This window comes from Pteropus vampyrus, unplaced genomic scaffold (assembly GCF_000151845.1).
Source record: "Pteropus vampyrus isolate Shadow unplaced genomic scaffold, Pvam_2.0 Scaffold258, whole genome shotgun sequence".
NCBI lineage: Eukaryota > Metazoa > Chordata > Mammalia > Chiroptera > Pteropodidae > Pteropus > Pteropus vampyrus.
In genome coordinates this window covers 1,008,895-1,019,367 of record NW_011889039.1, presented here as the reverse complement: position 1 = coordinate 1,019,367, position 10,473 = coordinate 1,008,895, and the positions used below count along the sequence as shown (strand labels likewise).

The 10,473-nt window shown below is 43.1% G+C and overlaps 1 protein-coding gene across 1 annotated transcript in view; it reads right to left on the bottom strand.

Moving 5' to 3' along the window:
• ADAMTS16 (ADAM metallopeptidase with thrombospondin type 1 motif 16) overlaps window positions 1-10,473 on the bottom strand; it is a gene marked incomplete at its 3' end in the record, with an annotated part of 116,784 nt that overhangs the window by 52,826 nt on the left and 53,485 nt on the right. Inside the window, exons 9-10 of the mRNA XM_011374991.1 lie at window positions 8,354-8,507; window positions 3,531-3,626 (exon numbers count right to left, since the gene is read on the bottom strand). Of these exons, the coding sequence (XP_011373293.1) occupies window positions 3,531-3,626; window positions 8,354-8,507 (250 nt within the window). The remainder of the gene's footprint in view (window positions 1-3,530; window positions 3,627-8,353; window positions 8,508-10,473) is intronic.

The window sequence follows — 10,473 nt, the reverse complement described above, 5'->3', positions numbered from 1 at the left end:
CGAGAGGAAAACAATGCTGTTTTTATGGAAGGAAAATAAACATACTTCCATCATGAACAGATGCATTAGGCTAAAATATTTGACCATTATTGGCACACAGAAGTGGCAATTTCAAGTGGTTTGATTGAATATTATTTAAGGAAGAAAAAAATTGAATTTAAGGACATAAGTGATTCTGAGGACTAAAGTCTCATCCATTCGACTCTTTGATTCTTTCCCATAAGCAAAAATAAATCTCTCTTTCATTACGGCCCAGGTGTCAAGGAAGTCCCACGGTCCCTGTCCCCTCCCAGCTCAGGGACGTGGCCTCGGCGAGCTAAAGGAGCGGGCTGGAGAGGAGGAGGCAGCCCCGCTGACGGTGGGCCCGGAGCCGGGTGCTGGTCGTGGTCGTTTCTGCTTCGTTTCAAACACACCGTTTGGTCAGCGCTCGCTCGTGCAGCCAACGTGAAAGCGAGAATCGCCGCGTTGAATAACTCGGAAAATATGTTCCGGTTTTAAAGCCACTTGAGATCATCCGTCCGTTATGGTCATAATTAAGCCAGCGACTTGATGCGTATTTAGGTTAAATTATTTAATGTCGCTTTTGGTATTAGACATGACTTTAATTACATTTGGTTTCGTTTTCTTTTAATATTCCGCAACCTATTTCCATACTGTTTTTCAAAGACGTCGCGTGGATCGTTCACGGAAGTGTGTAGACGCAGCCACCTAACGCTCCAGACGGGCTTTTTCCAGCCGGTGGGCCCTCGGCGGACATCTGCGTCTTCTGTGTCCTCTGCTGTGATCGTTGCTACTGCGGATCACAGTCTTGCAAATGCATCTCTTGCTATTTTTGCCACAGTACCCTTAATACCCTTAGATGACTCTTCCGCTTCCATAAATTAATAAGAAAAATGTTTTGAGAAGCTGAGGAGAAAGCACTGTGTTTCCTCCTAAGGAGATTAGGGGTACACAGGTGCGTGTGGACATACACGCCCACACAGGTGCACACGCTTGATTCTGGGTACAGTCTCACACAGGTCACAGGCCTGGGGGCCCGTCGCTGAGGAGGTCGGGGGAAGCCCGTGTGTGAAATTCACAAGTGAAATTGCCACGGAGACGCCAGGGAAGCTTCCGAGGACCGTCGCCTGTTCATCGCGATTTTACGCTTCATCGGTAGTGAAAAGGGCGGCTTCACTTTAAAAAGTACGATGTTGCGATAAGATCTATGTTCTTGTCATAGTCACAGCACCCGCATGTCACACCTGATCCAGAGCACACAGAGAAGCAGGAAACCAGCACCGTGGAGCAGAGAATGAGCCGCGCGCATCGGTTCTGCCACATGTGTGACCCGGGGCATGATACCCAAGGCCTCGAGCCTGCGTGTGGACATTAGGGTGACAGAAGCCATGAGCTTGAGCTGCTCCGGGGACCCAACAGGATGCCAGGGGCCGAGTGAGAGCGCCCCACGCAATTTATCTGGAAAGCGAGAGCTGGTTTATTTCAACGTTAAGGAGCCACGATTATTAAAAACAGGGATCTGCTCTGGATGCACTAGGCTGTGGCCTTGACCGCCCCTGGATTTCTCTTGCATGAGCACGGAGGACCCCAGTATCCTTGTGCTGGAAGAGTCCTTGAGTGCACGGCGGGGCCACCATGGGCTTCCCCCAGGCTGTCGTGAGGATTACATGTAGATAGCATGCTGAGCACGAGGCTCGGCACACCAAACACACTGGATGTTGGTCGCGTTTACCCCCACACCACACGCACATGCCCGGGGCCTCGATGGTAACAGTGGCCGGAGGACACGGGCTGCCAGCAGGAGGGGGACGCACGAAGCCGTCTGGCTGTCGCCCGTCTGCTAGGCTGACCTCCCGTGATGCATGCACACTTCTAAGTCGCTATCCCTCGCAGACACACGCGAGGCAACAAAACATGAAGATGCACAACAAACATCAAAGGCAGATTCACACGAGCCTCGCACGCCTGCCCCGCTGCGGCCTCTGGGCAGCGTGAGATGCCGGGCCCCACGCTTGGTTGCTATGTAATTCGTAGGCACCTGCTCTGGCTTCACACACCCTCGTTCTTTTTAATATGAAGGAAAAAGCTATCTTGGGAAACACAAGAGAAAATCATTTAAAATACCAATGAAAATCAATTGGACGGTGCTTTTGAGGTAAATACGATGTAACCAGAATATACGGGTTATTCTGAGGTAGCTACGGCCACAGCATGACCCAGGAAAACAATAGCTTATGGCCAGGAGGGCAGCAGGACACCTGCAGAGCCACCCTCCACCTGTGTGACAAGTCGTGGGCAACAACGGAAGGGGGGCCAAGCTTTCAGGAAATAGGCATAATTTTGCAAACCGTCACCTAAAGAATACATTTTAGTCAGTTATGATCAGGAAGGTCACGAGCGCCTTTAGCTCCCTCCTCCGATCCGCTCCCTGTGTCCGGTGACAGCTGGCGTTTTCACTTTGTCGTCCCTCAGCAGCCCTTTTACTCTTTCGAGAAACTAAAAGCATTTTTAGCCGATCTTTTGTTATGAGTTGATTCAACGACTGAAGCCTAGATCACTAGAACGATTTCAATACGAATCCCGACCTCCGTGAGAGACCGAAAATAAAGCATGTTGACGTGTGAAGGGTGAATCTTTGCTGGGTGCTATTCTCAGGTAAGTTTGCCTTATTTCTCTTCATTTTCTCAGTCGGCATTGCAATAATTTAACCTAAAAGCGTACACTAGCATTGCACATTAACATTTTAAATCCTTTCTGTCTGTACTCACACTTAAATATATTTAAGGGCGATACATTTACTTTGGAATTTAAATGTAACAGCTCAGCAATATTTGGCATGCATTTCTTTTTCACGTTCCTTAGCATCACTAAAAAGATCAGATATTTATGAGTGAAAATGGTTGCAGTGATATTTTGGGTCTAACATATTTCTATCTTTGTCAATAATACTTGATCTTCTGAAAAACAAACAAACAAACAAACAAACAAACAATGCCATCACAGGTTAAATCAAAAGGATTAAAATATTGCTCTTGAGGCCTAAGAAGACGTATTTTCCGTTCAATGACACGGTTGCTCTCTCGATGTGCTGCCTTACATGTTCCTTCTTTTCCTACCCAGCTCGGTCTCTTTGTTTCCCAGGAGCAGCCAGAGGTCAAAGCGGTCTGTCCACTCCAGCATCTTCAGATCAACGCTGGGGGCTTTAACAGTAGTGCTTGGAGCTGGTTCCTTACATGGTTAAGTGGTGTCAGGGCCTTAATGTTTCCTGTTACTGAATAGATTCAGCTGTCGCCTTAGCCTGACATTGGCGTCTATTCATCCCTGATAGCTCGTCAATATCATCGGAAGAGGGAGAGACAGGGGTCCCCTTCCCAGTAGCGACAGAAACACGGTCTTCTGACACGAGTGTAGGTCCGCACAGGTCTGTGAGAAGGAATGAGTTCCAAACACCAGTGCAAAAGGGGAAGAGATGCGCGGGTTGAAAACCTGATGTTTCGATATGATGCACGTGCCCCACGGCGGTGACTTACCATGTCATGCCCACAAGCGGTGCCTTCCGCTGCTGGCATAAATTTAGTCTCACATTTCCTTCCAATCCGGTGGCACCACAGGGCTTTACAGATGTCCTAAAAGGGAAAGAAAGATCATTAGTATTACAAATTAGTATTACAAACGGTCCACACACCTGTGATAAATTATCATTGGGAGCAAGCGGTGTAAGTCACAAGCCGACATCTACTTAGCAGCAGACGCACGTGCCAGAGGATCCGGAAGACTCATGTTCTACACTTGGTTGAACTTAATTCCATTTCTGAAACTTTATTTGTATTTACTCATTATAAATTTACCAAATTAACAAGTGAAAGATGCTTACTCAACTCATTGCAGAAGGCCACAGAAAATTAAAACGAACAAAACAATAAAACCTAACATATTATAATTTATTCTTGACCTTATCTTTCACCATCTTCTCCAAGTCAGAATCCCCATTTTCAAATTAAAACTGATTATGAAACTTGTTGGCTTATCTATCCATCCGTCCATCTGTCTGTCCACGTGGCACGGCACGGGGTGGCAGGCGCAGGCTGAACGCTCTGGGCTGCACAGTGCTGGCTCACGCAGAGTGGCTATACCCAGTGAGCATCCTGAGCCTCCAGTGGAGAGCTTGAACCCCACACCTTGTAAGTAAAAACCACAAACTAGCATACGGGCTATGCCCTATGGCTCAGGAAAAGCTAAAATGGATGAGGCCTAAGAATAAAACAAAGCCTCAGAGGATCGAAAGGAGTCACCTGCCTGAATAATGTAGTATAAGTAAATAAAACATAAAATAAAAACGTATTATGTTATGATATAGTTAAAACTATCAAAGAAAAAGTGAACTAATGAGCGAACGAATAGAAAATTTCAGTGAAGAAATACAGACTATAAAAAATGGGAATGTGGAAACTGAAATTTAAAATAACGCTGATGTATAATTTGCTGAATTGTCTAAACAAATGATAAGGGATAGAAGAAAGACAGAAATGATGACCAATTTTTTTTTATCAGAAACAACTGAGTCCCGGTGAAAATAAAATTGTCTTTAAAGTGCCTAAAGGAGAAAAGAGATTAAAGAAAAAAATATTTAGAATTATATTTTCAGAAAAACTATTCAGAAAAACTGAATGTGAATTAATGACGACCTAAGATACTTTGTGGCCAGGGGATCTGTGCTAAAAGAAACGCCAAAGCTCTTTAGGCCATAAAGATGTGAAGCATGCTAAATAGCAAATACGTGGATTAATATAAAATATGATCTTATTTTTATATATTTTATTTTATTCATATTTTATTTATATTTTATTTCGATTAAAAAGCAACTATTTTAAAACAAAATTTATAATATTGTATCATGTGGCTTTATATTACGCATAGAAATATAACACGTGACAACAATTGTACAGTGTGAACTTATTTTCTATAAGAACCTTGACCTCATATGTAATGGAACAATGTTAATTTTACATAAATTGTAAATCAAGAATGTAGCTATAATCTCTAAAGCAAGCACTAAAAATTAATACAAGCAAGTACAGCTAAAAGCAAATGATGGCACACACTTTTTAAAAAGAAGTTTCATCTAAAAGGAAACAGAAATAAAAAAGAAACGAGACCAAGAGGAAAAAAATAGCAAACGTGGCATAACTAGATCCTCCATGCCAATACTAACATTAGATATCAATGGATTAAACTGGACAGAAAGGCAATACCAAATTAAAGGATGCTCACAGTAGATACATTTTATATAAGAGCACAAATAAATGGAAAGCGAAAGGATGGAGAACATATCATGCAGAGTAGTCTTAAATAAGCTGATGTGGCTACAGTGATATCAGATGAAGCAGAATTCAAGAAAAGTTACATTACTAACAACAGAGAAAGATACTTCTTAACGATGAAAGCGTCAGGAAGACATAACAACCCTAACTGTTTATACTAAAACGCAGCTCTAAAATGCCCAAAGCAAGAACTAATACAACTAAAGGGAGAAATTTTTAAAATATGTAATTATTGTTAGAAATTTTAACGTGTATCTATAAAATTGGTATAACCAGTAGCAAATATCATGGAGGATATAGATGACATAAATAATATGTCAAACAAATCAAGAAAATAGATATTTCTAGAACACTTTACCCAACCACTGCAGAATTCACATACATGCCCAGTGCCCATTGAATGTTCACCAGAATAGGCCACATGCTGGACTACAAAATACATTTTAATAAATTTCAAAAAAAAATGCTTATAGAGTATATTCACTGAAGAAATTTGAACCAAATTAGAAATAAAAATGAATAAGCTATCTAGAAAACTGCCAATTACTTGGTGATTAAATAATACATCGGTTAAAGATGAGATCGCCACTTAAATAAGAAAGTATTTCATACTTAATATTAAAAACCCAACATGTAAAAATTTTCAGGATATAGCTAATATATTGCTTAGAAGGAAATTAATAGCTTTAAATAAAGTTAGATGGTTATGTTGGAAAAAGAAGAAAGTTCTAAAATCATCTAGTTTATCCCCTAAAAAGCAAGAAAAAAAAGACACATTAAGACAGTCTCCTAAAGACAAAATAGAACTTAATAAAATAAAAAAGAATCCAACACATTTTTCAAAAAAAAAAAAATTAACACAGCAATGTTCGATGCTTCTGAAAGGATTAATTAGTCTGATAAATTCAGCTAGACTGATGAAGGGAAACACACAACATCTTTGTAGGAAATATTACTGTAGTTCTTACAATCATTAAAAAGATAAACGACAAAGCTACAAACAACTTTTTGGTAAAACATCAACTATATGGGTAAAATAGAAAACTCTCTTGTGTCAGTTTTGATAATTTATTTTTCATTGAATTTGGTCAGCCTCGTGAGAGTTTCTCCTAAATAACCCATATATGTCAGTGTAGTTGAATTTGTAATCACCAAACCTTCCCACAGGCAGAATTCACTGGTAAATTATGACAAACATTTAAGAAAGAAATAAAACCCATCTTACACAAGCCGCTCTTTGGGAAAATAAAAAGGAGTAAAGAACATTGCCATCTCATTTTATGAGGTTTATATAACTCTGATACAAAATCTTGAAAGGCAATTATAAGAAAACAAGATTTCTAAGTAATATCACTCAAGAACACAGATGTAGAAATGCCAAACAAAATATTCACGAATCAAATTAGCAAAATATAAAAACGAGTACTAGATTATGACCAAGTGGGGTGATCCCAGGAACGTGGGCTGGTTTACATCAACAAAACCAATGAAAAAAAAAATAAAACCTATCGGTATAATCCATCACATTAACAAAATAGAAGAGAAAAAAAATGATATAACTATATCAACAGATACAGGGAAAAAAAAAATCCGTAAAAGGCAACATACTTTTGTGATAAAATCCCTCATCATCTACGACCAAAAAGAAACATCTCTAAATTAATAAAGGGTAAGCATGTAAAACCAATAGGAAAAACATATTAAATGGTGAAATATTGGCAATTATGAAGCAAAACATACCTAAGGTGACAAAAATCAGACCGATGGATTGGAATGGAGAAGGAAGTTTCTGGCTCTATGGAAATAAGCCATATCTGAGATGCTGGTAACATGGGCAAGTACATTTGTTAAAATTCTAGTTGTACACCTTCAATAAATGCATTCTGTCATGCATAAATATTTCCTCAGCAATCAAATGAAGTGCACATTAACTTCTAATTTCTATATCATCCAAATGGCACTAGGGTACCACAGATGACATAGTTCGTGGTCACAGAGCGAAATAATGTGGAAACCAGAAGCATAATGCAGAAAATCCCACATTGAAAGGAAACATTAGTTTTACTTAACACACAGAAGAAGAGTTAACGCTCAAAGAATTCTCAGGGAAGTCACATATTTTGCCCGTGGAAAAGGCGACATTGGGATTTGATGCTGAGGCTGACTGATCTGTCATTCTTGGTCCAAGCTTGACTACCTGGCTGAGGAGGTAAGATTCGGTTCTGGCACATGGCTGTAACCGATCCTTGCGGGAGCTCTCTCTGAGTTTAAAAGAAAGAAGGTCATCGCTGTCAGACGTCAGCTGGGAGCACTCCCAGTGCGTTCTGAAATGTTTGGAGGCTCCTGGGGGACTATACATTTTTATCTATCTTTCTCTTAATTCCATTATAAACTAGGATTAGAAAAACCTGAAAAAGAGTTACTTTTGTTTAATTTATGGGCGACTTGCCCGGAACGACTTCCTAAAACTCGGCGTCCGTGTCCAGCGAGAGTGTGGCCTCTGTCCCACGAGGAGTTTATTTTAGGGAACCACGCTGGCAATGTCCCCCAGGCCAGGACACCAGGTAGAGCCTCCCATGGGAAACTTCTCTGTAAATACCTTCTCTGGGGAATTTAATAATCAGAAGCTCTAGATAGGCTGCTGTTTTATAGTAAATTATGCCTACATCGAAAGAAGGTAAAGGGGGGGTGTTGCTTTCTTCATACCTTTTGAAAAAAATACAGAGCATCAATTTGCCGACTTACGCCAACCGAAAGCTACTGCTGAGCTCTTACACGATAAATCAGCAAGAAAGGATTCGCCTAACAGGTCGAGTTATTCTCGAATGAAAACTGATACCCGCGACAGTATCAACCACCGTTTTCTTTGCCAGTAAAACATGTGTTTCCTGTTATATAGGACCAGCCCTGACATTCAGGAGTTGACATTTGGTAGGTACCCAAATCCATGCAGAATACATCAACGTCAGCTACACTGAATGCAACGACTTTATGACTCATGCTGCCCTGAGCGCTGGCTGACAATCACTTGCCTTTTTGAAATCCAGCATGCACAGCCTGGCTTTCTCTCCGAATTGCCACTTGCACTGCGTGTCCGCGTCGTATAGCTGTCCTGGCAGTTTCTCAGGATACTTGTACTCCTTCACGGGCTTGGGCTGATCGGCAAGGCACGTCGCTTGGGCAGTGCTGAAACAGTGATGCAGACAGAATTATCCAGGATGGACGTTCGAGGGTGCCCGCCCTGCCCACGCGGTCTCACAACGCACCCCACCTGCAGAAGAGGGCGGGTTTCCCTCCACCCCCCGCCAAGGTCCAAAATAACAATTATCTTAATTGTCTTCAAACACAGGGGCTACATTTTCGAAAATTGTTAATTTCACTTTTTTCCGGGAAGGCAATTTCTTTTTCCTTAGATGTCTCCCACTTATCTTGGGGAAATGTGAACTAGAATAACAGAACCGGATGCTCCACGTGAGGAGCTCCTGTCACAGACAACTCTTCCATATACTTCTTGCCAGGAACAATCAAAAGATGGCAGCGGGTATTGTAAAAGGCAAAACACAACCAACTTGTTTCGAAGATTAAAATGTACGTTCCCTCCCTCCCTCTCCTAGGCCAGGGGACACCTGCACCATAGCTTATACCTTCCAGAGGTTCTGCATGAAATATTGCAACACGTTCCCACCCCCGACGCTCTGTACTCAGGCTAATTTCTTACTAGACTGCCACATGTGCTTACGCTCCCTAGCAGGTGGCTGAAGACCAACGAGTCCTTCCTTCCGCCACAATTTCAGCATCCCCTTCCCTACCGGGGACGTACTGAGGTATAATTTTTGCATTTGGAGTGGGGAGGGACAAGTGTTTGCAAATAGCAACTAAATCCTACTTGCAAACTTCCATAAGCTAAGAGGGAAAGGAACAACAAGATCCCTCTGGAGTCACTAAAACGAGCAGCGGCGCGTCTGCCCAGGCGTCTCCCAACCGCTCTCTGGCTGCCGCCTTGACTGGAATCTTTCTTTGTCCCCCATCTCCAGGGCTGCAGTCCCGGATCCCTCTGCCTTGGAGCCCACCGACACATGGCCTCGGTGAAGATCCACAGACACAAGGTGCGAGGGATGGCGCCGTCACTGGACGAGACGTCGATCCTACGTGCAGGGTCAGAAGGTTTTTCAGAGCGAACTAAGCAGCAGCTACGACGTCCAATGGTAGGAAAGTGCCAAGAGCAGTGAGTGGCTCGCTGGGAGCCCTCGATGCACGGTCTGTCTGCTGCCGTCACCCCACTCGTGACGCCAGTGCGTATTTATAAGTAAAAAAAAAAAGTGAACGAAAGCATAAATAACACTCCAAGACAGGAGTTATTTGTCCAATTTCCACAGCACCTGTCTCTAATGGGTCGCACGTGATTTCTCTGTACTAGTTCGATGGTCCCCATTGTCTCCCACAGGCCATGGTCAGGGCTGGTGACACTACTCCCCGTCCACGGACAGGAAACTCAGGACAGTGAGCCGGGCTGACTGGCCACTCGAGAAACGGAGAAATTACAAAGAGCTTCCCAGATTCAGGAATTGTTATAGTTTGTGCAACCCATTATTCATCATTCAGCCTTAAACCTTAAATCGAAAGGGCTTCTGCTTCTAACGATGCTAGATCGGCATGTGTCACACGGATCCTTCTCCAGTCACCAGGATGCCATTAAAGTAAAAAGGACACGGGGGATGAAAATTTCCAGAGCAAAGGGAGGCACGGAACGGAACCAAACATCCCGTGCTATTTTCCTCCTCAAAAAAAAAAAAAAAAAAAAGGAATTTGATGAGTCATGAGCAGCTGCTGGAGTGGAAAGCGCGAGTCAAGGGGCTGAGAGTCTGAGCAGCTTCTGGCAGTCTAGGGGTGCTGGGAGACGGGAGTCAGAACCGGGGGTCCGTGCTGACGGAGGGCTGGCTTCCTGGCGAACGGCAGGACTGTCGCAGATGCCACAGGAGGGCGACTTCTCGAGTGACAGCCGAGCCTGCAGACCGGTTTAGACGGACCAGACGGAGCGGGCATCAGCTCAACCCCCAAGTGGACTGTAATTCCGTTTGTCGATTATGCCCTAATTAAGCCGGGGGGGGGGCGGGGACCTTCAAAGCAAAGGAACAAACAGAAAACTGCAGCG